At 51.0% G+C, this 27704-nt stretch overlaps 2 protein-coding genes across 6 annotated transcripts in view; one reads left to right on the top strand and one right to left on the bottom strand.

The window, feature by feature from the left end:
- Positions 1-15940, top strand: part of DOT1L (DOT1 like histone lysine methyltransferase) — an 89044-nt gene extending 73104 nt beyond the window's left edge. For 3 of the 5 annotated variants that reach the window (XM_053291877.1, XM_053291876.1, XM_053291874.1), the window contains 5 exons: positions 2188-2393; positions 3927-3991; positions 5201-6157; positions 6842-7519; positions 9550-15940. In XM_053291877.1, the coding sequence (XP_053147852.1) occupies positions 2188-2393; positions 3927-3991; positions 5201-6157; positions 6842-7482 (1869 nt within the window). In that variant the 3' untranslated portion in view covers positions 7483-7519; positions 9550-15940. The remainder of the gene's footprint in view (positions 1-2187; positions 2394-3926; positions 3992-5200; positions 6158-6841; positions 7520-9549) is intronic. The other 2 variants (XM_053291875.1, XM_053291878.1) reach the window with 2 other exon arrangements.
- An 826-nt stretch (positions 15941-16766) lies between these two features.
- On the bottom strand, positions 16767-27694 carry PLEKHJ1 (pleckstrin homology domain containing J1). Its single transcript, XM_053291887.1, has 6 exons — positions 27393-27694; positions 24145-24212; positions 21984-22050; positions 20600-20690; positions 20099-20162; positions 16767-18659 (listed from the first exon to the last, which is right to left on the bottom strand). Exons 1-6 carry the CDS (start codon positions 27484-27486, stop codon positions 18594-18596), a joined length of 450 nt encoding a protein of 149 aa, XP_053147862.1. The 5' UTR covers positions 27487-27694; the 3' UTR covers positions 16767-18593.
- Positions 27695-27704: the final 10 nt, after the last annotated feature.

Below are 27704 nucleotides of genomic sequence, written 5' to 3'. Positions count from 1 at the left end.
CAACAAAACGTTTAGGCTGTCTGCAGTTGGTTTTGAACTCAAAACAAAATGCAAAATCCATTTCATGCACATCCCTGATCACCTGATCACCAATTCACTGTGTTCACCACATCATATTATCCAGCAGTTGTTCCTATAATAGGAGAGAAAATCTCATGCTGAACCGAGCAGGCTTGGTCAGCCTCACCCGATTCGCCTCGCTTTGCCATGCTCGTGCCGTGCGTGCTGCAGCTGACTCAGAGGCAGTCACTGCTGCTGCTGCGCATGAGCTCTGAACGGGCAGAAGGCAGGTGCAGCGAGGCATCGAAGCGAGTGGTGAGCTGCTGCTTGCTCACGAGGAGTCGCTCACCACGGCTGCCTCCTGCCTGGCAAGAGGAAGGAGGAGCTTAAGCCAGCCAGGGAGAAAGGAGGAAAGGAAGGCAGCAGGACCGCCTGCTTGGCCTCTTGCTGTGCTGCTGCCAAAGACACAAACCTAGTAAAAAATTAGAGGATACACGGACCATAGAAACAGACCACATACATAGAAAAAAAAATGCACCATGTATAAATTATCTGTTCACAAACACCATGTGAAATAATTCTGCATAAACGTTATATCAAAAAAAAATTTAAGCCAAGATTACAATCCAGTAAATCTTTTAACATTTACAGTTGACCAAATATATGAATATTATAACACAGGTATCAATTGAACCTCATGTAATAAATTAGCATACAATGATGAAACACACAAATTTTTGAAAGAATTGTGAGAGAGATCACTTCTATTCCATAAGTCCCAAACGATGTTGCTTGAAGGTCAAATATTAAATCAACAGTTCCTTTATGCATATAAAATGCTATGATGATGATGAAGGAATACATATGAAAGGCAGTCCTTATGGTTCCCTCCTTATAAGTCCTTATTGGTCTGTACTTCATAGATTCTTGTTCAAATTCTTGCTCTCCATGGGTATAACGTTTATGCAGAATTATTTCACATGGTGTGTGTGTGAACAGATAATTATACATGGTGCATATATATTTTTCTAAAGACACAAACCTGCCCGGTTCTGCGATCCTGGCTGGGGAAAGGTCCCGGTACTGGGTACCGGTGAGTAGTGCCACCACAAAAAAAAAGAAAAAGAAAGAAAAAGAAAAAGGCAGGGGGAAAAGCAAGCACTGGTCATTACTAACTTCGTCTGGCTGATGTCCATTGATTTTGAAGCTGAATCGAGCCTTCTTCATATCATCTCAGAAGAGACCCATATAAATTGAATCGTGTAGAAATAATTGTGGTATGCCATGTCAATTAGATTTTTAAAAAAGAATGGAAGCACCTTTTAAATCAACGAATCTGTTGTGGGTAATAACCCACTCCCTTTGGGGCGTAGTGAAAGCCAAGGGGGTCAGCTATAGGCAGGTGTTGGCAGCACGCCGTATACTTTTAGAGAGACATTTAAATGTATACGGAATATCCAATATTTGCTGTCCCTGTCCATCCTCACTTCCACCCTGCTTCTGATGAAGTGGGTTCTAACTCACGAAAGCTCGTGTATTAAACTATTAGGCTCACTGGTGTTGCCTTGTTCTTGTTTTGATTTGCAAATTGAGTGTGTGTATTGATGCATCCTGAAGACAAATGCACCCAGTTGTGCTCAGCAAGCAGTGGTAAGCCGCTGTGGATAGACCTGCCCATGAGAAGGCCCTGTGGGGGTTGGGCCAAAGGTCTGTGTAGTCCAGCACCAGAGCCCTCCTGTATTTGCTGCTATTCCAGGGTAGACTGCCTCCGAATATGGAGGGTTCCCTTTAGCTAGCGTGACCGGAAGCCTTTGATGGGCATAGTCTTTGGGTTTCGTCCATCCCCCTTTCACATCAACCTTCGGGGTTTCGTATGCCCCTTTGCACATCCTCCTTTCCTACCCGTCCATGTATCTTTTTCTGCTTGGTGATGCTGAGTTATAGAGGCAGTGAGCCGAATCCGTTTGTGTGGCAGAATGCCCTCTGCCGCTCTCCCCAGCCCTGCTATCTGGAAAAGGGTCTGCCTCTTTCCTCCCATATTCGAAGAAGTTGGCCAGCCCTTTCTAGGGTACCAAACTCTCAACTTAAAACACAAACCCGTCCCTATGCAAAGCCAGCTCTTTTTCTCCCTCTGCCCCCCTGCCCTGCCCTCCTAACGTTTTCCCCCCTTCTGTCTCCCCTCCTCAGGTCAGTAACATTAACCAGCCTTTAGAAATAACAGCCATTTCTTCCCCTGAAAACTCGCTGAAGAACTCTCCTGTTCCATACCAGGATAACGACCAGCCACCCGTGCTTAAAAAGGAGAAGCCCCTTGGGCAGAGCAATGGCATCCATTACTCACCGCTGACCTCGGACGAGGAGCAGGGCTCAGAAGACGACCGGAACAGTACCAGGTGAGCCCTTGGCAGTGTCATGGATAGGCTAAAAGAGGTCCCAGTTAATCCGGCAGAAATGGGGGGCAGGGGAAAAATGGGTTTTTAATACTGGAGAGAAATCACTTACAAATTTTTGAACTGCAAGTGGTGTGCCTTCTTTAAGATGCATACATAGGAAACTGCCAAATACTGAGTCAGACCATTGGTCTATCTAGCTCAGTATTGTCTACCCAGACTGGCAGTGGCTTCTCCAAGGTTGCAGGCAGGAATGGCTCTCAGCCCTCTCTTGGAGAAGCCAGGGAGGGAACTTGGGACCTTCTGCTCTTCCCAGAGTGGCTCCATCCCCTGAGGGGGAATATCTCGCTGTGCTCACACTTCTAGTCTCCCATTCACATGCAACCAGGGCAGACCCTGCTTAGCTAAGGGGACAAGTCATGCTTGCGACCACCAGACCAGCTCTCCACAAAAAAATTTATAGCTGCCATATACCGAGTCTGACCATAGGTCCATCTAGCGCAGTATTGGCTACACAGACTAGCAGCGGCTTCTCCACAGTTTCAGGCAGGAATCTCTCTCAGCCCGATCTTGGAGATGCTGCCAGGGAGGGAACTTGAAACCTTCTCTTCCCAGAGCGGCTCCATCCCTCGAGGGGAATACCTTACAGTGCTCACACTTCTAGTCTCCCATTCATATGCAACCAGGGCGGATCCTGCTTAGCTTAAGGGGACAAGTCATGCTTGCTACCACCAGACCAGCTCTCTCCCGCTTCCTTGCAGAAGGGAGATGTTTCTTCTGTGATGTACATGTAGTCAAAAAAGAGTGCTTTTTTTTTCTTTCCCCCATCAGAAATTTACTTTACCCATGCTTAATGCGGATGTAATGGATCATTCTTTTCTGTGTAATGGATTACAGGGGTTCTCAAACCTGAGGTCCCAGATACTGTTGGACTACAGTTCCCATCATCCACAGCCACAATGGCTGGGGATGATGGGAGTTGTAGCTCCACGTCGGGGAAACCCACGTTTGAGAACTCTGGATTTTTTTCTTTTCCATGGGTGTATCTCTACATTGACTAGGATTAGGTTGACGGGGACAAGAAACAGGGCCTTTTTGGTTGTGGCGCCTCAGTTTTGGAAGGCTCTCCCGGAAAAGTTTGGCCATGCTCCCTGCTTAGGGTTTTTAAAAATAATCTTAAAACCTCCTTGTTTAGAGAGGCTTTTTAATGTGTTTTATTACAGTCTGGTGGGTTTTTAGTTTAATGGGGTTTGTTTTAATTGTCTTTGTTACTTTTTATACCAGTTTTACTGTTGTACTCTTGTGAGCTACTCTACACTGTTTACTGGAAGAGCAGGAGAGAAATATTTTTCATAATAATAACAGGCCGCTGTTCAGCAGAGTGATGTACAGCCATGTTTCAAATGCCATCACAAGCAAAATGATGCATCATGGAAGCCTTATAGAAGGTGCATGCTGTGTGGCGACGAAAAGGCCTTTCTCACCCGCCGCCCGTGGTGTGCCAAGTAACCCTCGTTCCCCTCCCCTTCTTCCTAGAATCGAGAGGAAAATCGCAACAATATCGCTGGAAAGCAAATCGCCGCAAAAGCCGGTGGAGAACAGTAAGTGTGGTGGGGCTGGCTCTCTTGCTTTGTTCTGAAGTTCCAAGTGACAGAATTCCCTTGGACCATTCTCTGGATGCAGAGCCTTCTGGGCTTGGTCTGTCTGGAAGCCTGCAGAACGGGAGAGCTTGTAGTCTCCAAGTGGAGAAGAAAAACGTTGGCGATAGTAGAGATCCACTGGAGACTTCCTTAGCGCCCTAGAGAGCTGGGGAGCCCATGGTGCAGTCAACACATGGAATTCCCATATACAGCAGTGGCTCTTAATGTGGGGTCTGCCAGATGTTGCTGAACTACAACTCCAATTGTGGCTGGGGATGCCGGGAGTTGTAGTTCAGCAACGTCTGGCAGACCCCACGTTAAGAACCGCAGCTGGGCCATTAGTCCATCGAGTGAAAGGGCGGCCTTTCCATGAGGCAAGGTAAGGCAGCTGTCTCTGGCAGCAGGCTTCTGGGGCACCAGCAGGATGTGGAAATGCCCCCCTCATCCCCACCACCAGAATGGCTCTGTGGGACTCCTCTGACCCTTTCAGACTCTGCAAGGAAGGAGCGCCTATCCCCACACGCTCTGCAAAGCTCACAAGAAGGCAAGATGGGAAGGGGAGGGGAGAGGAGGCTGCTGGCCACCTGCCCTCCTCCTCCTCGCTGCTCTTTGTGCCACTTCCAGAGTTTGCAAGGGTTGGTTCTGAAAGTGAGCTGGCCAGAGGCACGTGGCATCTCCCCTTAGGCGCCACGATCCCTTGGGCCACCCCTGCGTCTAGCCCAGCCTGGTATGCTCTGACTGCCCCCCAGGGTCTGAAGAACAACCTAGGGAGCTGCCTTCTGCTGAGTCAGACCCTCGGTCCACCTAGCTCAGGATTGTCTACCCAGACTGGCAGCGGCTTCTCTCAGCTTGCAGGCAGGAGTCTCTCTCAGCCCCATCTGGAGATGCCAGGCAGGGAACCTGGAGCCTTCTGCAAGCAGGCATGAAGGTGCTCTTCCCCCTGAGGGGGGGGGATGTCTTATAGTGCATGTTTATGTAGCCTCCCATTCAAATGCAAACCAGGGTGGGCCCTGCTTAGCCAAGGGGGCAATTCATGCTTGCTACAACCGGACCAGTTCCCCAAGGTCCCTTGTCTGGCCAGAGCTGCTCTTTGCCAAAGAGCAAACCACTTCCCTCACCCCCCCCCCCGGTGCCTGCAACACGATTATTCTCTCTCTCTCGGCCCTCCAGGCATCAGCTTAACCGGGCGGAAGCCAGCCAGCGAGAACGTCAACAGCAGCAAGTGGAAGTCCACCTTCTCTCCCATTTCCGACATCAACCTGACCAAACCGGTGGACAGCCCTTTGCAAGCCCCGCCGCCCCTGAGCCAGAACTCCCTCTTTGCCTTCAGGCCGCCCGCCGAGGACGGCGCCGCTGGGGAGGCCAAGGCCGGGTCCCAGGGGAGGAAGCACACGGCTGGGGACGCCAAGGCCGGGCCAGAGGGGCTGGGGCTGTGTGCTAACTCCGTGAACGGCTTTGCGTACAACGGGGGGCTGTCGGTGGACCTCGGTTTACATAGCTTTATTGACGGTGCTTCGCTCCCCCACAAAGCCGCCGACGCTGCCGCCGCGGCGCCGGCACTGGGGAGCTCCTCCTCGCTGGGCTTCCTGGTGCAGCGGAACAAAGAAGCCGGCCTCTCTGACTCGAATCCGTTCCTGAGCAAAAGGCAGCTGGACAGCCTGGGGGCCGCCAAAGGGGAGGACCTCAACTGGCCGGGCCCCAAAAGCAGAGAGGCCGGGGAGCTGGGCGTCCGCTTGGGGGGCTCTTCGGAGAAGGCCTCGGTGCTACACAATGGCAAAATCGGCAAGGGCCGGGAGCGGGACGTAGAGTTCAAGAACGGCCACAACCTCTTCATTGCCGCCGCGGCCGCCGCTGTACCGTCGGGTGGCCTCCTCAACGGCAAAGCCGCCGCCGCCGCCAACCCGGCGGCCTCCTCCGCTCAGACCCACCACTCCTTCTTGAACTCGCTGGCCGCCGGCTCCCAGTTCTCCCTCGGCCCCATGGTGACGACCGCCTCCGTGCTGCAGACCTTGTTCAACTCGATGCCGGCCACTGGCCTGGTCCCCGTCTCGTCCGCTGCGACCCGCCTCTCAAACGCGCACGCGATGGGGAGCTTCTCTCCGGGGGTTACAGGTGGAACAGTTGGAGGTAGGTGGCGTTGGAGGAGGGGCTTCTCCCTGGAGGCAGATGGCGGGGCACAGGGACCCCTGTGGGTGTGGTGGTGGGGGGGCGGCAAAGGGCTTGGGGACCGGCTCCTGAATGCCCAGGGATCGTGTCAGAGAGGCGGCAGGTTTGGGCTGGCCTGTGCGGAGCCATCAGGTCCTCGAGGGCAAGTGCCGCTCTAGCACGTCTCTGACCGCCTGCAGACCTGCAGGCCCAGGGCATCTCGGGGTGGGGAGTGGTCAGAAGCCCTTTCCTAGAAGAGGCGCCCGGAAGAACCTCTCTCAGCTGCTTGCCCTGTCAAGGGTAGGGAAGCGGGGAGCAGCTTTCTGGGAGGGTCAAGGGCTTCCTCTGGCACTGGGGTCTGGCGGGGCGGGGTGGGGTGTGTGTCCTTGAGTCCAGCCACCGGTGTCCCCCTCCGGGGCGCTTCCGGAAGCTGCAAGGCAGCAGGTAAGTGAGCGAGTCTCCCTGCTCCCTCCCGGGCTGTGTCCCATCGCCGCTCATTGCCTGCCTGCCTGCCGCTCTTCTCCATGCTGCATCTTGTCTGCCAGGCTGTGGCCACTGTGGTTTTAGTTTTTTGCCAGGCATGCTTTTTTGGTTTGTGTCCTGCTTCTGTTGCCGTGACTGTGCCAAGGCCATCTGCTGAGGGTGTTTTCTTTCTCCTGTTTGCAGGTATTTTTAACCATGTGGTGCCTTCTGCCTCCTCCTCCTCCTCCTCCTTCACTCCTTCTCCTTCCATTTCCTCTTCCTCCTTTTCCTCCTCCTCCTCCTCCTCCTCTCTCCCCTTTGGAGCCTCCCTGGGCCACGGCGCTGGTTCCAGCTGTGCCGTGCTGAGCTTAACCCCTCCGCAGGTGGCGGCCGGCTCTCCCTCCTTGCACGTGCCCCCCCACCCCCCGCCCCCCAGCGACGCCCAGCATCTCAGCCGCGCCACCGCGCCCCCCTCTCTCCGCTCCCCTCCTCCCCCGAATGTCTCCCTCCCGCCCCCGCCTCCTCTCCTCGCGTCTCACTCCGAACCTGTCCTCCTGCAGAGCATGTCCTCCCTGCCGGCCGCCGAGGCCTTCTTGCCACCCTCCTCCTCCTCCTCCTCCTCCACCACCGCTAACTCCGCTTTGTCTCTTAAGCTAGCTTCTCTCCAGCACAAAACCGCCTGCCCCTCCTTTACTGTCCACCACCCGCCTCTGCCCCGCTTGGCGCTGGCGCAGGCCGCGCCTGGGATCCCACAGTCCACCGCAGCCGGCCCACCCGCCATGTGGGTCACCCTGGGCATGCAGTCTCCTTACGCTTCGCACCTCTCGGGGGTTAAGCCGCGATAACGAGCTCGACTTAGCTTAAGCATTAGTGCTTTGTAAGGTGAGGCCGGCACGGGGTTTCAGAGGGGAGGGGAGGGGAGGTGGGTGGGTGGGCGGGGGGGCTTGTGCTGAGATGGGGGACACCGTGGCTTTCCTTTCAGGCTGTCTGGCGAAGTGCGGGGTTGCCGCTTGCTGAGGGCCAAGGCAGCCTGAGGCCTGGGACTGGAGGCGGCAGCGGCGGCAGCGGTAGTTGATTGAGCAGAGGACAGGCTTTCCCTCTGTGGCTCCTGGGACACGAGAAAATCACCAGCCCTGGGAGGGAGGATGTTGAGAACGCCCCATCCAGGCCTCTGCCGTTCCATGCCCACCAATGCTGGGCACCTCGAGCAGAACAGGGTCCCTCTCTTTGGACTCCTACAGTGTTAAGAGTCATCGGCCCATAGGAAGCTGCCACATACTGAGTCAGACTATTGGCCCATCTAGCTCAGTATTGTCTACACAGACTGGCAGCAGCTTCTCCAAGGTTGCAGGCAGGACTCCCTCCCAGCCCTATCATGGAGATGCTGCCAGCAGGGGCGTATCTAGGGGTAGGGCAGGCAGGGCACGTGCCCTGGGCGCCACTTGAAGGGGGGCACCATTTTTCTAAAATAAAAAAAAAAAATTAAAATGTCTGCTGAAAACAAAATGGCCACCTTGCATGCTCAGTCACCATTTTGTTTTCAGTGGCCATTTAAAATATATATATATATTTTTTAAAAATGGCCACCGCACATGCTGAAATGGTCCCTGCGAGGCCCTAGAGGCCAGAAAGGGGAGGGGGAACCCTTGAAGACCCCCCACAACCTTTAGGAAGCCCCCCGAAGGGGCTACAGGTTATTTAAAAAATTTTTTTTAAAAAAAATTAATTTTTTTTAATTTTTTTTAAAAAAACAAAACATTTTTTAAATTAATATAATATAAGTCACTGTACACATATTCAGTTTGGCACTATGTACAAAGAATCAGATGGGTGTCAGATGTTTGGACAGGGGGCGCAATTTCAGTGCTTGCCTAGGCACTATTTTCCCTAGATACGCCTCTGGCTGCCAGGGAGGGAACATGGAACCTTCTGCTTTTCCCAGGGCAGTTCCATCCCCTAAGGGGAATTATAATCTTGCAGTGCTCACATTTCTAGACTCCCTTTCATATGCAACCAGGGCAGGCCCTGCTTAGCGAAGGGGCAAGTCATGCTTGCTCCCACCAGACCAGCTCTCCTCTCCTTACACCCCAGGAAGCTGCTCAAGGGTGATGCTGCAGGGCAGTGATGCTTTGGGGTCCTGCAGCGATGTTTGGAAAGTGTGCTTTGAGGCCAGAGGAGAATGGCACAGTATGAATCAGTTACCAAATAGTGGCTGGGCAGGGGTGTGTGTGTGTGTGTGTGTGTGTGTGTGTGTAGTAGCGGCTCTAAGGTGCCAGAGGGCTGGGCCAAGGCAGAATCCCATTTCTGGTGTGAGAGTTCAGGTGTGGAGGTTCTCAAACTTGGGTCCCTCTTGGACGTGGTCAGGCTGCAGCTTCCAACATCCCCGGCCTCAATGGCGAAAGGGCATTGTAGACCCACATCATCCGGGGACCCAGGTCTGAGACCCTCTGAGGCTAAGATATTAGGAGTGGCTGTTGGGGAGAGGTCCAGTGCTGGTTAAAATTGTGCTAAAAGGTTGAAAGCTGCTTTTGAGAACCAGATTGCTGGGGCCGGGCAGGGTGGGGGAGATATAAATCTAACAAACAATGGAATGAATGAATGAATGAATGTAAGCCTTGTAAAAGTAACTGTCTAGTCAGTGTAAACTTGTGGCGCCCACAGAACCCTGTGGTTGTCTTTGGTAGAATACAGGAGGGGTTGACCATGGCCTCCTCCCACTCAGTATGAGATGATGATGCCTTCCAGCACCTTCCTGTATGGGACATGTATGATATGTCAGCTAGGAAAGTTATTAACAGTGAAGGACGGTACAGCCTACTTGGCACTTCCCGTTTCTTAAAAAAAATGGCCAGTTCCAAATTGAACTTGCTCCCTTCCCTTCTCTGCCCCCTCCCCCCCTTGATGTTTCATAGGTAACTAGGATTTCTACCTCAACCCAACGTGACCTATGCAAAGATAATGTGGACCAACTTCTCTCTGCTTCCACTGAAGGTGCTCGCCTGGGAACGCTCAAGGGTTTCTGCTCCCCCTTCTTCTTTTGTGTGTGTGTGTCTCTCTCTCTTTCTCTCTCTACATATATATATATATATATCAGTACTGGACAAAACAAACCAAGTCATAAACACAAGACCAGAAAAAAGAAAATGCTACTGTGAATCTAAGTTAAATATATATATATATATATATATATATATATTCAAACTGCAGAAAAAAAAATGCTTAGAAATGCTCAAATTTGTACTGTTGATAGTTTATATATTTTTAAATGTTTAAAACACACACACAGTTTTGATGACTTTGTTCCACCTGAAGTTGTAGGACTGAAAAAAACCAAGCTAACGTTGAAATCGAATAATTCTCTCTCTGAAAGAAATAAAGGATTGGCACACCAGCAGAGACGGCTTCTCTTGGTGCTACTCACGTCCAACAAACTGTGCCTCTCCAGTCTGATCTTGTGGTGCTTTCTGCCTGGTGGGATGACCCGGGCCACGCCATGCCACGCCACGCCCTCCTGGTCTGCATTTTTGGCTCGTGATTTATTCTCCTTGCTCCTCTTGACATTGCTAGAACTGACTGGCTTTTGTAGGGAAGTAAGATGTTGGACGGGGTGGGGTGCAGTCGGCTCTGTTCTCTAGGTCCAACTGCGGTGGTAATGCATATTGCAGACAGGAAGGTGAGAATCGCGCACCTCTCCCAGGACACCCCCCCCCGGCGTGGCCAAGTGGACGCCATGGTGCTCAGTGGGGATCTCCCCACAGGTGTTCAGACAACAGGTGCGCTTTGAAGAGGTGCTTGCCTTAACGGTGCAAAATCCAAAGGGGGTTTCGGTAACCACAGGGCCCAGTCCCTTGGACAAGTCTCTCCTCCATCCCCGCCCGGCGGCTCTTCCCTTTGGCTGTAGAGGAGGTGGCATTATTAACAGGTGCCCTGTCACCTCGGTGGTCTCTGGCCTTGGGCAGTCCCTCTTTAGACCTTTCCATCCCAACAGCCACGCTAGAGCAGCCTCTGCATCTGTTCCCCTCTTCCCTCCCCTAGTTCTGTAGCGGTTGGGTCCTTCCTCCCCCCCTTGGCCTGACACGCTGTTTTTCGTTGCTTGCATTGTTTGGCAGTCCCAGTCTTGTAGACCCGCTTCTGCCACCCCATCTCAAAAGCTGGGGGATCGTCCAAGGAGGTTTTGTCCCCCTCCACAGATGAGAGGCCAGCTTATGGTGGCCAGTTAATTCCTTGGTCCTTGCGATGCAGGGGTTTTCCCGTTCCCCGGTACTTCCCTGAAACTCATTCCTAGCAGATGCATCAAAGCCTGCTTGTCCCAAGGATGCTGACCGCCTGTGCGCATGGCTCCGTGGCTGCTGGTGTTGGCTGGGTCGTTCTCAGCCGCGCTCGACAAACGTGAGCTACAGCAGACGTCTCTCAACTTCATGTGGGGGTGAGTGGGTGTCATCTGTTCCGATGTATTTTTGTTAGCAAGCTTTTGATACTTGATAGAGAGAACTGCTTTGCCTCTTCTATATTTTATGGACTTTAAAAGTGTGCTTGCTGCTTTTGTACTGCTTTTGCGTAAGTAGGTTTTAATGCAGTTCCACACCCACAGAGACAACACACCCACATACCACAATCTCTAGCTGAACTGTGTGTCACACTTAACAAACTGGTGCATTACTTGCGGTGTGGGGGGAGGGAATAACGTAGTAATTTGTGACTTGGTGATGTTCAGTGTACAGGGGAAAAAAAGGTGCACCACTTCTGGGAAGCGACTCGTATTTTATAGAGCTGTTCTAAAATTTATAAATAGATTTCATATGCTTTTCGTTTATTTTGTATTAGCTGGTGTTAATAGTAAATCCGGGGGTGGGGATATAAAGGGTTGTGGGTTTTGTAAGATTTAATTTATTCAAGCGTGTAAAAGCAACCGAGGTGGGGAGCTTGGCGTGGACAGATCCTTGCTCTGCGCACAGGGTAGTTTTGGACGGAGGGCTGGCTGAAGAAATTGCAATAATAACAGATCAGTGAGATTTCAGCAGGTCAAGGTGGAACTATTGTGGTGCTCTCTGTGCCGGCTAGCCAGTTACAGGGGTGGTTAGGGACAAGATTCCATCAGCGGTGCCTCGTGTCTGTTTCTTCCCTGCCTGCTGGGGGGGACCACCTTTCCACAGCTGCCTACCTTCCGTTCACCATTGCCCCATCACCCAATGAGGTTCTCGGCTGCGTTTCTCATATACAGGCCCCAGGAGAGCGGGGGGCATGGAGAGTGGAAGCCCATCTAGGATCAGTGTTTCCAGGGACCCTTCAGTGTCCTGGAGCTCACCAAGCAAGCTCCTGCATTTGCCCCAGTTCGGGGTGGAAGAGAAGAGTTGGGGTGGGAGGAGATGCTCCTTCCCTTGCTCGTCTTGGGCCCTGCAACTACTGTGCTCATGGGCATTGCGTGCTCAATCAATGGCTCATGAAGGGGAAAACTGGCACAGGGTGGGCCGCCTTTCCTCCCCCCCCCCCCCGCCCTGACCCTGTCCTCGTAGACTGTGCCTGAAGAGGCATGTTTGTCTGGGATACCTTTTGCCACTTGGCCCTTAACGTCCATCAGATGGGTTTTCCTTGAGGATGGTTGGGCAGGCCGCCTAGCTGATTTCCACCGGGTGCGGAGAGTCCTGCGTTTCCGGCAGCCGCCACACACACGACGGTTGTCTGAATTGGTTGCCGTCTGTTGGATTTCCTTTGCCAAGGCGGGCAAAAGTGTCTCTGGAAACAAGGAATGTCTGAGAGGAGAGAGCACCCCGCCAAACGTCCTCTAGTAGCTTCTAGCAGCAGCCCCTCAACCAGGGTTCCTCCAACATGGGTCCACGGACGTTGGACTGATTGGAGTTGTAGTCCGACGACTCCCCCATCTCCCTCCTTGGAGAACTCCTGCTTCGAACCCCGCGCCGCGTCCTGGAGTCCAGGACAAAGTGGTGTTCCCACCCGGTGACCAGCTGTGCGTGCTCTCTGGCCTTCGCCCCCACAGGAAGGAGTCGATCTCTAGCATAGCGGAGGTGGGTTTTGTATGAGAAGGGAGAGGTGCATTTCCTGTGTATCAGCAGCCCTAAACATCACCATGCTACTGAGCGCCAGCGCGTGGCCCTTCTACTGCAAAATGTCCTCTGCAGAAAAACCCACTCGTTTGACAATCAACCCCTACCCCCTTGTTGGCCACTCTCTTGCCCTCTCTTGGCTCTTCTCATCCTTGGCTGCAGGTGGGCTGTGGCGATTTGAGGCTTGAGGGCCTGATCTCCCCCCGCCCCACTTTGCCCTTCCCATCTGTCTTCTTAAAAAAATCTCGTGACATGGAGTCCTCTCCTCTCCTAGTGATGGCCCCTCCCACTCTTCACTTTGACACTTGTTAGACTCCGGAAAGGGAGGTGGCTGGGTGTCTTCTCAAGATCCGGTTCTCTTTGACGATGGTGCTGGCCGCTGCTGCTGCTTAGCGGGCTCGCTTGCCTCCCCTTGCTTGAGAGGCCTTCCTGGCCGTCTTGCCCTCTGTGGGTGGACACAGGCCCACAAGAGAGAGGAGTCTCCTCTCTCGCAGCCCGTCCGTGAGTCTTGCTGTCCCTCTAGCTAGCTTCTTGGCGTTCAAAGTGTCGGGGCAGACACTTTACCTGGAGCGAACCCTGGGGGGCTTTTCTCCGCAAGGGGGCTTTGCATGTGGCATCGGTCCTCCACCGGCCGGCCGGCTGGCCGGCTGGCCTGCTCCTTCAGCTCGCTTCCAAGCAGACGTTCCCCTTGGGAGGCCAGATGTTTGCCAAGTCTCCAGGCCTCTTCATTGTGCTGCTATAGACAAGGCCATGGGATAGTGGCCTTCCCTTCCTTATGAAACAGAGGCAGGCCCCAGGCTCACTTCAGCATTCCCGGCCGGCTTTCTTGGACCCTGACTTGGGCAGGATCCCCCATTTTTTCATGTGGCAGCTATTCAGGTCTGGGAGTGATCGGGTCCCCAAACCCAGTACCCCATGGGATGCTCTCCCCCAAAGCCCGCCTTACTCCGCCTTGGGCTCATCATTCTTGCCGGTGCTCTCGTTTCCAAGGACTGTGGCTCACGAAGGCTGGCCGTCGGCTCCAGCCACACGACCGAAGAACCTTTCCTCTTGAATATCGTCTCCCCAACTCCCCCAGACGTGGAGACCAATCTCCGATCAGTCCGCTGTTGACCTGGAGATGATGCACCTTTGTGTTCGGGGACGGGCCGAGCACACGGGCGACGCCACCCTCCGGGAACTTCATAGCCAACAGTTCTGGCCCTCCCTGCCTGCCTGGTCGGTCGGGTTGCAACACCGGCACCAACACCCTTTCCTGTCCTTAGCCCCAGAGCTGCAAAAGGGAAGTGTTGCCTGATTTTTGCCGCAGTTGCATTTTCAGGGCGGCAGCTTGCTTGTTCATTCCCCAAGACTCAAACCTGACCCTGCTTTCTGGTGTGGAATATGGTGCTATTTCTCTGCCCGTGACATCATCTCGGGGCATGTGTGCATGCACATGTGTTCGTTGCCTCTCCAACCTGGAAGCCACGCCACGCCCCCCGCTCCGAACTCCACTCCATGCTTGTCTTAAATCCTTCTGACCAAGTGCACAGATTTGTCTCGTGGCATCCTGGCTCACCTGTTTGTCTACGCTGGCTTTGGACGTAGGGCTGCTTCTAGGCTCGCTCTGGCCAGGGAGACTAGCCGTCTGGCCGGCTTGCTTGCTTGCTTTCTGTGTTTGAACTCGCATAGCAACGCCTGCACCCAGGGCACTATTTGAAATCTGTGTAATGGGGAGTGTGCCGCTTTGAAATCCAAACTGCCTCTTGTCTCTTGCTTTTTACCTAATTTGAGAAACAAACCCAAACCTTTGCCTACTGTGTATCGCTAGGTTTTTCGTGGACACATCCTTAAGCACATGCACAGATTGTGCAAAAATGAATTTGAAGAATTTTGTAGTTGTCTGCAAATGATGAGGGGTCATAATTGTGCGTTGGGGTGAAGAGTGTGTGTGTGTGTGTGTGTGTGTGTTGTGTGTGCTATTGCAGCAGCCATGATGGGAGGAAAAGTTGGATTTGGTGGGCTTGTTTTCAGTTTTAAAGCACAGGTTGCTTCAGAGTGAAAGCATTTTGGGTGGGTGTTATGAGGCAATGGAGTTTTGCCCCCAGAAAATAAGCAGGTTTTCTCTGGTGAATAAAGTGTATTTAAATGAATCTACAGAAAACAAATAATGCAGTAAAAAATGAACATATGGGGCCACAACGTCTACTTTGAAACCAGCCTTCCTATATTCTTAATATCCTTCAAGACCTTTTACTGGGCTGCCTGTCCTTGTGAGGCTGGGTATTTTTCATATTTTTTAAAAAATGAAAGGAAACAGAGGGGAGTTGGAATCAGACTATCAGTTTCCAAAACCTTTTCTTGGGTGGTCGCCGGTTGGAGATTCTCTGATCACCAGAGGTGACCAGGTCAAGGTTGGTTCTCCAACTCGGTGCAGACTAAAGATCTCCTCCAGGCAACCCTAGCGCAACTTAGCGAGGATCCTTTCAGAACTGATCAGGTTGCCATTTCCTCATGACACACTGATTGGGAGTTTTTAATCTAGCCCCTGCCCTAGCTCCCTATAGCTGTGTGGGATGGCGATTTATTTCTGCAATGGATAAGGGAAACTTTGGGTCGAATGGCCTAGCTAAATTTGCTCTACTTCTCGGTGTTCCACATTTGAGTCTTCAAGAAACACACTTTGCAAAAGTCACTAGACTGGTTAAGGCCTTTTTCTTTTTTCTTTTTAAAGGTGTGAAAATCTGATTTGGGAGAGTTGAAGGGGAAATTCAGTGATGGAAATTGCTGTTGCTCAGGAATTCATTTGTAAAATGTAAAATAAAATCCATTTCTTAATGGATTGAAGAGTACCCATTTTCTTGCTTAGAGGTGGTGATATGGGATGTTCTTTCCTAGGGACTAGGAGCTTTGTTTTGTACACATTAGACCATGAAAAGGAAATTTTATTTAAAATTCAATACTCTCCTCTAATGTATCGGGTTTGTCTGGTTTTGTTAATTTGCTCAGTCAGTTTGACTTCTCATTCTTCTATAGAACTCATGTGAAAACTTCTGGTGTGTGTATATATGTATGTAATAATCTTATCTATATTTTTTTCCCCACCCCGTGTCCTTTCCAGTTCTCTGCACTGCAAAATTTCCTCGCTCATTCTAATCTCCTCCCATATGTCCCCATATGTCCCCTTGATTTGTAATTGAAAAAAAATGGCTTTGAAGTTTGTCTTTATATTAAAAAAATGTATGTATTTTAATACGCTGTACATTGTGTGTCTATCTCCTTTTTTTGTTGGTAGGGCTGCGAAAAGGGCCCCCATCTGAAACCCAGGAGAGTTGCTGCCAGTCAGTGTAGACAATATTTAGCTAGAGGGACCAAACGTCTGACTCAGTAGGTGGCAGCTTCATATTTTCAATCATAGATAGCTCAGGGGAAAAGTAACTTCAGCCTGGAAAGCAGGGATCTAGTTCAATCCTCAGCGTCTCCAGGTACAGCTGGGGAAACCCCCCGTCTGTGGCCCAGGAGAGCAGCTGCCAGTCAGTGAAGTCAGTTATTTGCCCACCTCACAAGATTGTTGTGAGGGTACGGAAGGAGGAAATGGGCTGTAGTTCCTTCAAGGGCCGGCAAGACAAGCCAGAAATGCCCCAGGTCAAAAATTAAGCAATCCTCAGTCATCGTGTATGTCAGTTCTCAAGGGAAGGGAGCCAAGAATGTTCAGACTGTCACTTGGAACCAATGGAATTTAGGACAATTTTGTTTGGAAGATGGGAAGCTCTGAAACCCTAATACTGAGCTAGCACTACAGCCGCCCTCTTTAGAATCCCGATGAAGTGCACATCAGAGAGCTCAGTTTAAGTTGCTAGTCTGCAGGGCACAGAAAAAAGGCCAGGGACAGAAAGTGGTTGCCCGGTCAAGGCTCAGAGCCCAAGGGGGCCTGGATGCAGCTTGTCAGGGGCTGGGGAGGCATCTGAGGTACTTCCCTCCACACAGGGCAGGGCTGTTGCGAGGCATCCGAGGTGGAGGAACGGTCCAGTGAATACAAGGCTGCCAGAGCGTCTGCCCAGCAAGAATAAGAACAGCGTCTGCACCTCTCAATTGTAACCAAGAACAGATGGCAGTTTATTTGTGGGGAGGAGGAGAGGAAATGCCATGATTCACACGACAAGTACAGCCCCTGGAGTGAGGAGGCGGTCAGGGTTGCACAACAGACAGCAGTACCACCACCTTGTCGCTGGGCCCCGAACCCAGGCGAGTCCGTGGCTGTAAACCGGTAAAAAGTACACCCCTGAACTTCTGAAGCTTCCAGATATTCTGCATCAGGGGGAAAAACCCACCCAGGTGATGCAGCCTGGGCTGATCCCCGCCCTCCTCGAACGCTTGGCGGGCGAAGGAAGCTTCGAGAAGGCCCACAGGAGTTTCACAGCATGTTTGGAATACATTCAGCTGCCAGTTTGGGAAGTGGGGGAGAGAAGAAGCCGGGGCTAGCTTAGGATGGAGCCCAGGGCAGGCTCTACTTTCAGGCAAGGCAGTCTCCGTTGGGGGGAAAGAGGGGGATCCATGAGCCAGGTCTCCCCCTGGCTACCATCTTGCACATAGTGGGGTCTAGCAACATCTCCCTCTCTAGGAATGGAAAGTGGGTGGTCGTATTCTCACACTTGCAGCTTTCTTTGTGTTCTCACCCCTCCTTTAGCTGTGTCCGTAAACAATTAAGAGTAAATTTGCACTCAGTTTTGCCAGAGGAAAGGGTCAGGGTTAAGGGAACAGTGAACACATATATATTCTCTCTCTCTCTCTCTCTCTCTCGCCGCAGAGTGATCTTTGGAAGACCTTCTCACCAGTTTTCCTTGGAACACATTAATACATTCCTTGGAACACATTAATATAGTCGTTTTAAAAGCAGCACAGCCAGCCCAGTGGTCAGGACAACAGAAGCATGAGCACACACTGAAAGCTGCAACTCCTGCGATACTATCACCAAGTTCTTTTTTTGATATTTCAGATCACCACGAGCATGTGCACCTCGCCCCTGCAAGAGGGTAGCATCCACCCCAGCCGGTTCATGTGCTAACTGGGCCACAAGTAGAGAAGCAACAGAGAATTTGGACCTCTAAAGGCTCTGCAGAACCCTTTCCTGTGCTGTGAAGAACAGCTACCCTGCCCGCTTGCCACGCAGGAAGGCGTTCAAAGGGGCTTGTGTTTGGCACAAATGTCAGCCACGCCACAGAGGCTGCCGGCAAGGCACAACCCCCCGATGGCAGCGGAGACCAAAATGGACTCTGCACAGACTCCGGATGCAACTTGCGTTGCCCAAGCTTCTGTTGGGGCCAACTTGTTCTGAATTCAGGCTTGAAAGCGTGCATCACTTTGGGACCTGAAAAGGGTTTGTTTCTGGAGTGTGCAAGAATAATCTTGGGTTTCCAGGCAAGTCACAGCTCTGGGTGTGCCTGCTGACCATTCAGAAAGCCAGCCCAGGACAGTGACTTTCTGCAACGTTGTTTGGAGCCAAAGCGATTTTGAGAGAGGACGAAAAGGGGAGACCTGGTCCTCCTGTAGGAAGGGAAGCCCCCTTTTTTCCTCCCAAGGAAGCAGCCGCGCAAGGCCAGCTTAGCGCTGCTTCCTTGGCAATGCCCCGTTTCCTCCCCCGTAACATCAAGGCTGCCTCTGCCTGCAAGAGGCCAAGAGCAAAGACGATGGAAATGGGAGGAAGTTGGTTGGATGGGTGCAGAGAAAGGATTCCCTTTAAAAAAAAAAAAAAAAAGCTATAAAGTACACTTTAAGAAGAGAGGAGAGAGAAGCTCTCCCAATCAACTTTCCACAGTGTAGAGGCCTGAACCAGAGAGTAGGAATTTGGCTGGAGGTGTGGTCAGGAACATTGGCCAAACTCCACTGATGCCAGGAGTTTAGCCCTGTAACCAGGGTTACAGCTTCCGGGCGCCTAGCTGGAAACGAGCCTCCTCCGAGATGCCGTACTGCTCCAAAGGGTCCTGTGGTCAACGAGAAAAGGAGGGGGGTTGGCAATCCGGCCCAGAAAGCCTGGAAGCGTTCTGGGTGGGGGTTCCAGGCACAAGGGGGAGAAAGGGGAGAGTCACTTAAGGCAGCAGGGGGTCATCGACAGCATCAACAAAAGGACCTAAATAATCTATGGAATTCTCTACCACGGGATGTGATGGCCACCCCCTCGAGTGGCTTTAAAAGGGGCCTCAACAAAGTCATGGAGGACAGGTCTCTCGATGGCTACTAGTCCTGATGGCTATAGGCCACCTCCATGTCCAGAGGCAGGGATGCCCGTGAATCCCAGTGGCAGGGGAGCAAGGGCAGGCGAGAGGGTGTGCCTTCCTCTCCTGGCTGGGTGGCTGCCCAAGGCGAGTGCTGGGCTAGGAAGGCCTTGGGCCTGATCAAGCAAGGCTGTTCTTAGATCTATGGGGCTCAAGGGATATGGGGCAACAAGGCAAGAGTCATTTAATGAAACAGGAGACCTCTGGGCCGCTGTGAGTGGTGGAGCCGGAGGAGCTAAGGATGCAGGTTTTGGGATGCTGAGGGGGGGAGAGGAGAGGAGAAATCCAGGGAGAGGAGAGCTGGTCCTGTGGTAGCAAGCGTGACTTGTCCCCATAGCAAAGCAGAGTCTGCCCTGGTTGCATATAAAAGGGAGACTAGAAGTGTGAGCAGCACTGGAAGATATTCCCTTCAGGGGAAGAAGCCGCTCTGGGAAGAGCATCTCGGTTCCAAGTTCCCTCCCTGGCAGCATCTCCAAGAGAGGGCTGAGAGACTTCTGCCTGCAACCTTGGAGAAGCCGCTGCCAGTCTGTGTAGACAATACTGAGCTAGGTGGACCAAGGGTCTGACTCAGTAAATGGCAGCTTCCTATATTCCCTAAGATCTTTCCTGGCTCTGTACTTGAGATCTTTTTAGGAGAGGAAAGCTGGTCTTGTGGTAGCAAGCATGACTTTTCCCCTGAGCTAAGCAGGGTCCACCCTGGTTGCATCTGAATGGGAGACTAGAAGTGTCAGCACTGGAAGAGATTCCCCTTCTTAGGTGATGGAGCCGCTCTGGGAAGAGCACCTAGGCTCCCAGTTCCCTCCCTGGCAGCATCTCCAAGATAGGGCTGAGAGACTCCTGCCTGCAACATTGGAGAAGCCGCTGCCAGTCTGTGAAGACAATACTGAGCTAGATAGACTAACAGTCTCACTCAGTATATGGCAGCTTCCTATGTCTGAAGGTAGGAGTGGAAGTCAGACCCCATCTGTGGTGGGATAGACACGCTTCAACTAAGCTGCCCCGGTCAGTTTGCTGCCTGTTCCAGAGGCTCAGCGCTATGCTGGAGAGAGGCTTCCTCAGGTTCCAGGAGCTGGATTACTCTGGCTCTGTCCTTGGGCACCCCAGAGTGGGAACCCCCGATTCCGAAGAGAGCCCTGGGAGCTGCTCACCTTCCCGGTCATCTTCTGGATCTCGTGCCGGTAGAAGATCAAGCTGTTTCTCATGAACTCATAGCTGCATGCGAAAGAAAAAACAGAGCCCGTGAGAACGTGGATGGATGGAAGTGGCAAAGTGCTTGGCTGCCGGAGGGTCAGCCTACCTGCGGCCGCTGCCGGAAACAGCTGCATCCTAATTTGAAAAGCCATCCCCTGGGGACCTAGTCCTTCCAGTGTTGGTGCTGAATCGGCTAGTCCCTGCTCGAAATGACAAGCCATCATTTATAACAGGAACCTCTCCATTCCATGGCAATCTACCTTTGAGTGTAAATGCTAGGGCAAAGAAAAGGGCCCCTTGCCTTCATCTGCTGGCAGGCTTCCCATAGCCACTGCTGAAAACAGCGGCTGTGGCCTGACCAAGCCCTGCTGGATAACTGCCCAGTGCCCCATTCCCAACAGTGGCTGGTCGAAGCCTTCAGGAGACCCACAAAAAGTGTGACGCCCCATGGGCCTTACCTGGCTTTCTGCAGCACCTCTACCCACTCCCGACACTGGTCTTCTGTTTCACATTCAAAGTAGTACTTCCTGTCCAGCTCTTCAAGGAAGCCTGGGGAAAACACAGCACACGCACACTCACTCTCTTCGGAGCCTCTTCAATTCCTCAGTTCTTTCCCCACCAGCTCAGTTTCAAACTGTAGGCCTCATGGGGCAGAGCCTTGTGCGGGAAAGAAGGCCACGGAAGGCTGGGCTCAAAAGCTAGTGTTTAAAAAAAGTTGGGTAGGAGGCTGTAAACTCCAAGACACAGACAAACGTTAACTTTGCCCCATGTAAAACGCAGCCAGGATGCTAGCCTGGATAGAACTCTGGGCTGATCCAACAAGGTGCTTTCTTAGGAACATAGGAAGCGGCCTTATACTGAGTCAGACCCTTGGTCCATCTAGCTCAGTATTGTCCACACAGACTGGCAGTGGCTTCTCCAAGGCTGCAGCCGGGAGTCTCTCTCAGCCCTATCTTGGAGATGCTGCCAGGGAGGGAACCTGGGACCTTCTGCACACAAGCAGGCAGGTGCTCTTCCCAGAGCAGTCCCACCCCCTAAGGCAGGGCTGCTCAACTTCGGCCCTCCTGCAGATGTTGGCCTACAATTCCCATAATCCCTGGCTATTGGCCACTGTGGCTGGGAATTGTGGGAGTTGTAGTTCAAAAACAGCTGGGGGGCCTAAGTTGAGCAGGCCTGCCCTAAGGGGAATATCGTACGGTGCCCACATATGTAGTCTCCCATTCAAATGCAAACCAACACAGACCCTGTTTAGCAAAGGGGGCAATTCATGCTCACTCCCACCAGACCGGCTCTCCTCCCCACTTTCTGCATTCAGAGAGACATTTGCATTTTGCCAGGCCAAGAGATGCAGTGCTGATCTTGGAGAGGAGTGGGGAGGGGGCTTTTCTCCACCCCTCTTTCAAATACTGCTGTAAAAATGGCTGCTCTCTGCTACTATCCAAGGTCAGGCGGTGGGGGCTCTCTTTTCAGCCACAAGGGAAGAGTGGGCAGATTGGAGGTCACACACCTCAGCCCCGGAATTTACACCAGAGTAACTATGCCTGCACAGTTAGAATACCCCAGGAGAAGGAAACCTGACCCCCACCCTGAGCAGGCAAGGGTTCCCCCAGTGCCTCCTAGCTGAAGCCCACAGCCAGCTTTTCCCACCTGCCCGTCACCCACAAAGCCATACACCCTCTGGAAGAGAGGTTCTAGAAAGGGGTGCCAGGCCAACTGCAAGCCACTTGGCAGGCTCTCCTGACCCCCTGCTGCAAAAGAGCCACACGCTTCCTGGAAAAGTGCCTTCCGTGTAGGGAGATCTCCTCTCCTCTCGCCCCCAAAGCCGCTTTCTCAAGGACTCACTGATGGAGAAGACATTTTCTTCCTCTTGTTTGATCTGGCAGTGCTCCAGCAGCAAGGCACCCACAGGCTAGAGGCCAGAGAGAGAGAGAGAGAGAGAAAGACAGACGGTCCAGTTTCAAAGGAGAGCATGGTCAACTCACTTTCCCACCCACCCCTGCTGTTGTCACGGGCTACATTTTTCTACCTCTTTCTTCAGCGAGCCGAAGGCTCTGCGCTGCCCCGACCTTTCATCCTCACAACCCTTTGAGGAAGGTTAGCCTGGCCCAAGTTCTTGTGGCATTCTCTGCCACAGGATGTGGTGACTGCCAGCAGCCGGGATGGCTTTAAGAACATAAGAACAGCCCTGCTGGATCGGGCCCAAGGAGGCCCATCTAGTCCAGCATCCTGTTTCCCACAGCGGCCCACCAGATGCCGCTGGAAGCCACAGGGCAGGAGTTGAAAGGGGCCTGCCCTCTCTCCTGCTGTGACTCCCCTGCAACTGGTACTCACAGGCATCCTGCCTTGGAGACTGGAGGTGGCCTTTAGCCCTCTGACTAGTAGCCCATGATAGACCTCTCCATGCAGTTATCCAAGCCCCTCTTAAAGCCATCTGGGTTGTTGGCTGTCATGAGCATAAGAACAGCCCCTTTGGATCAGGCCCAAGGCCCATCTAGTCCAGCATCCTGTTTCACACAGTGGCCCATCAGATGCTGCTGGAAACCTACAGGCCAGAGTTGAGGGCATGCCCTCTCTCCTGCTGTTACTCCCCTGCAACTGGTACTCAGAAGCATCCTGCCTTTGAGGCGTTAAGAGAGGTTTAGATAAATTCATGGGGAACAGGTCTATCAACAGCTACTAGTCGGAGGGCCACCTCCAGCCTCAGAGGCGAGATGCCTCTAAATACCAGCAGGAGAGAGGGCATGCACATACCTCTTGCCTGTGGGTTTCCCGGAGGGATCTGGTGGGCCACTGTGTGAAACAGGATGCTGGACTTGATAGGCCTTGGTCCTGATCCTGCAGCAGGGCTGTTCTTATGTTCTAAGGTCCCCCAGTGAGGAGTGCAGCCTGGTGCCTCCCTAATCCGACACCCTCACCATTATACCACACTGGCTAACAACCGAAGTTAGACACTTCTAACATTTTTATTCTGCTGTGACATCTCTGGCTGTAATTGGCTTAGCTGCTGTGACATCACAGAGGGCAGACACAGCTGAGTGCAGGGGAGTCCTTAAAGAACTACAGGTGAAACTCTGAAAATTAGAATATCGTGCAAAAGTCCATTAATTTCAGTAATGCAAATTAAAAGGTGAAACTGATATATGAGACAGACGCATTACATGCAAAGCGAGATAAGTCAAGCCTTAATTTGTTATAATTGTGATGATCATGGCGTACAGCTCATGAAAACCCCAAATCCACAATCTCAGAAAATTAGAATATTACATGGAACCAAGAAGACAAGGATTGAAGAATAGAACAATATCGGACCTCTGAAAAGTATAAGCATGCATATGTATTCAGTACTTGGTTTGGGCTCCTTTTGCAGCAATTACTGCCTCAATGCGGCGTGGCATGGATGCTATCAGCCTGTGGCACTGATGAGGTGTTATGGAAGACCAGGATGCTTCATTAGCTGCCTTCAGCTCTTCTGCATTGTTTGGTCTCATGTCTCTCATCCTTCTCTTGGCAATGCCCCATAGATTCTCTATGGGGTCAGGTCAGGCGAGTTTGCTGGCCAATCAAGCACAGTACACTGTATACTTTTCAGAGGTCCGATATTGTTCTATTCTTCAATTTCTTGCATTACTGAAATTAATGGACTTTTGCACGATATTCTAATTTTCCGAGTTTCACCTGTAGAACAGGAGTTTAATTGTTTTATTATTAAAACAATTGTTTTAACATTGTTTATTTTTGTGATGTTTTAATCTTTTTACTTCTTGTGATTTGAATTGTTTTATTGTAAACTGCCCAGAGAGTTAAGTTTTGGGCAGTATACAAATATGCTAAATAAATAAATAAGTAAACTCCACAGTCTGCAAACAACTCTGGTGAAATGAAACAGCACAGACTGACACACGATGCCTGTTTGAATGAGACCTCGATAATGAGTCTGCTGAGTGGTTTCCAAATCAACAGATGCATGACTCTCGGTATTGCAAGGGCAGATAGTAGCACTCACCTCAGCTTCGTCGGTTCGGAAATAAAACAGAAAGTTGACCACCAGTTTCACCAAACGCTTCTTCAGTACTGGGAAGGGAAAAGGATAAAATCGGGGTTATTCCATAGGTGACATCTCTTAGGAGACTCATAAAGCCATAGGTTGGAGCGCCCGCCCAAGTTATCAGTTCTCAAAGACTATACCATATATTAATATTATAGCACTGTCAGTAGTACTGCTTATTATTGCATATGCAGTATATTTATTTATTTAACTTTTTATACTGCCCAAAACTTACATTATTATTATTGGCTGCTAGTTGTACTGCTTGCCACTGCTTGTTGCATATTAGTAATGTTCCTTAGGAGTCATATTACATATTGTTACTGTTGCTTGTTACTGCATCTTATTAGTGTTACCTGTGAATAATAATGTATCTTAGTAGCACTGCTTGTTGCATATCACTAGCATTAGTTGTTACTCATAAAGGACAGGCCTCTCCATGGCTACTAGTCTGGTGGCTGTGGGCCACCTCTAGCCTCAGAGGCACAAAACCTCTGAATCCCAGTTGCAGGGCAGCAACAGCAGGAGAGAGGGCATGCCCTCACCTCTTGCCTGTCATGGGCTTCCCAAAAGCATCTGGTGGGCCTCTGTGTGAAACAGAATGCTGGACTAGAGAGCTCTTGGGCCTGATCCAGCAGGGCTGTGCTTATGAGTAGTATTCTTCAGTTGTATTACTCCCTGTTAGCATTGCCTAGTAATAATTTTGGCTACTGGCAACATTGCTTTTTACTGCATGGCAGCAACATTGCATAAGGCACCTGCTGTCAGTACAACCCATTACTGGTGTGACATATTAGTAGTCTAGCAGGACTTACAACTGCATTTTGCTGTTACTGCATCTCAGCAATTTTGCGGATTGTTCCATAGAATGAGTGTTGCCTGCTGCCACCCATTAACATTATTCTCGAGTAGTATTACATCGCCACTGACTAGCACTTGGTAGGGTTGCAATGAAGGCCTTGGAAAGGATATTGAGATGCCGTGACGTGTCTACACCTACAAAGATTAGAATTGTTCGGACCTTGGTTTTCCCCATGACACTCTATGGATGTGAAAGCTGTACTTTGAAGAAGCAAGATAGAAAAAGCACTGACGCTTTTGAACTTTGATGCTGGAGAAGATTTTTGAGGATACCATGGACAGCCAGGAAAACAAACCAATGGGTCATAGAACAAATCAATCCAGAATTTTCACTCAAGGCACAAATGACCAGGCTCGAACTATCCTACTTTGGACACATTATGCAAAAACCCAGCTCCCTCGAGAAGGCCATAACACTGGGGAAGGTTGAAGCAAAGAGAAGAAGAAGACGGCCAGCAGCAAGGTGGATGGACTGGATGATGACAGCCATGAATGCACCACTGAGAGACCTCAAAGGCCAAGTGGAAGACAGATCATCCTGGAGAGAATCTCTCTATGTGGTCGCTAAGAGTTGACACCGACTTGACGGCACTTAATCAATCAATCAAAATAAGTGTGACATAGAATGACTTAGGATGAGCAGTGGCTGCCAGCATCAATGCATTCTAGCACCACTGCTTCTTAGCATGGCAAATGGGCACTGCTTGTTGGGACATACCGTTATCGATAACCCCTGTTAACTTGTCAAAGAGGCACCTTTTAATGTGGTGAGTCTCTTTATTTAGCAGGGGGAGAGTAACTAGCCCTATCCACCCCCAGCACAGGACCTCCAGTGACTGTGCCTGGTGTCTATCTTAGGTTTCTTTTAGATTGTGAACCCTTTGGGGACAGGGATCCATCTTATCTGATTTATTATTTCTCTGTCTAAACCTCTTTGAGACATTTTTGGAAGGATGATATAGAAATTGAATTATTAATACTGTATTTTATGGACTATAAGACTCACTTTTTTCCTCGAAAAATATCTGCCAAAATTCAGGTGCGTCTTATGTGTTTTAACAGTTTAATATGTTAAAACTCTGAAAAACTGGATTAAAATTAAGGTGCGTCTTATAGTCCATAGCGTCTTATAGTCCGTAAAATACGGTAATAATAATGGCTTAAGAATGGCAACTTGAAGAAAGAAACAGAGGGTTTAATACTGGCTGCACAAGAACAGGCACTAAGAACAAATGCAATAAGAGCAAAAGTTGAAAAATCAACCACAAACAGCAAGTGCCGCCTTTGTAAAGAAGCAGATGAAACCGTGGACCACCTAATCAGCTGTTGTAAAAAGATCACACAGACTGACTACAAACAAAGGCATGACAAAGTAGCAGGGATGATACACTGGAACATCTGCAAAAAATACAAGCTACCTGTAGCCAAACATTGGTGGGACCATAACATTGAAAAAGTTGTAGAAAACGAAGATGCAAAAATATTATGGGACTTCCGACTACAAACAGACAAACATCTGCCACACAATACACCAGATATCACTGTAGTTGAGAAGAAAGAAAAACAAGTCAAAATAATCGACATAGCAATACCAGGGGATAGCAGAATAGAAGAAAAAGAAATAGAAAAAATCACCAAATACAAAGATCTACAAATTGAAATTGAAAGGCTGTGGCAGAAGACTACCAAAATAATCCCAGTGGTAACTGGCGCCCTGGGTGCAGTCCCAAAAGACCTTGAAGAGCACCTCAACACCATAGGGGCCACAGAAATCACCACCAGCCAGTTACAAAAAGCAGCTTTACTGGGAACAGCATACATTGTATGGCGATACCTATACCAACAACAATATTGATAAGAAAGTTCTGGCATCCCAGGTTCTTGGGCAGGAGTCGATGTCTGGATAAAACAAATCAGTCAATAACGCCTGCCTGACTGTGTAAACAAGAAATAATAATAATAATAGCTGTTCTTAGGCACTAGATAAATAGGTAAAGGTGTGCCATCAAGTCGATTTCGACTCCTGGCGCCTACAGACTCCTGGGGTTGTCTTTGGCAGAATACAGGAGAGGTTGACCATTGCCATCTCCCGCGCAGTGTGAAATGATGCCTTTCAGCATCTTCTCGGGCTACTGCCCGAGCGGGGATTCGAACCAGCAACTTCTTGCTCCCTAGGCATTTTCCCGCTGCGCCACTTAACCTGACAGCATAATAGTATTAACAGTATTATTAACTAGTAGCCTTGGCACATTACGGGCAGAGCAACGTCTCTACGGAGCATCCTCTTCCCGCCCATCACGTCACGTGACACACACCCCGCCTCCCCCACCCCCTGGGCCGCTCACCGCTGCCCTTCTTGGGGGCTCGCATGAGGATCTCGGCCGCCTTCTCGGCGGGCTGCCGGGAGAGCGAGAGCAGCTCCCGCTCGTTGTACCGCATCGCCTCCGCCGCGGCCGCTCTATCCGCCCGCCTCTATGGTGCCGGCGCGCCGGAAGCGGCCTTCTCGCGCACTTCTGATGACGTCACCGAGAGCAGTTCCGCTCTCCCAGCAAACGGAGCCGTAAATTCTCAAAAATGTCTTCGTGTCTTTTGCGGAAAGACCTTCCTAGACTAGGGGAAAGATGATGCCGCCGCCGCCTCCTGTCCTCTCATCCACT

Source organism: Hemicordylus capensis, chromosome 2 (genome assembly GCF_027244095.1).
Source record: "Hemicordylus capensis ecotype Gifberg chromosome 2, rHemCap1.1.pri, whole genome shotgun sequence".
In the NCBI taxonomy this organism is placed as follows: domain Eukaryota; kingdom Metazoa; phylum Chordata; class Lepidosauria; order Squamata; family Cordylidae; genus Hemicordylus; species Hemicordylus capensis.
Note: the sequence above shows the minus strand (reverse complement) of the source record. Positions and strands in the feature narration are given on the sequence as shown.

Excerpts from the sequence above, each read along its gene's own strand:
- PLEKHJ1 (XM_053291887.1), bottom strand. The coding sequence starts at position 27,486 with ATGCGGTACAACGAGCGGGAGCTGCTCTCGCTCTCCCGGCAGCCCGCC. Across the intron at positions 20,691-21,983 it reads AGAAAATGTCTTCTCCATCA|GCTTCCTTGAAGAGCTGGAC; the intron begins GTGAGTCCTTGA and ends TGTTTTCCCCAG. Across the intron at positions 20,163-20,599 it reads GAGGTGCTGCAGAAAGCCAG|CTATGAGTTCATGAGAAACA; the intron begins GTAAGGCCCATG and ends TTTCGCATGCAG.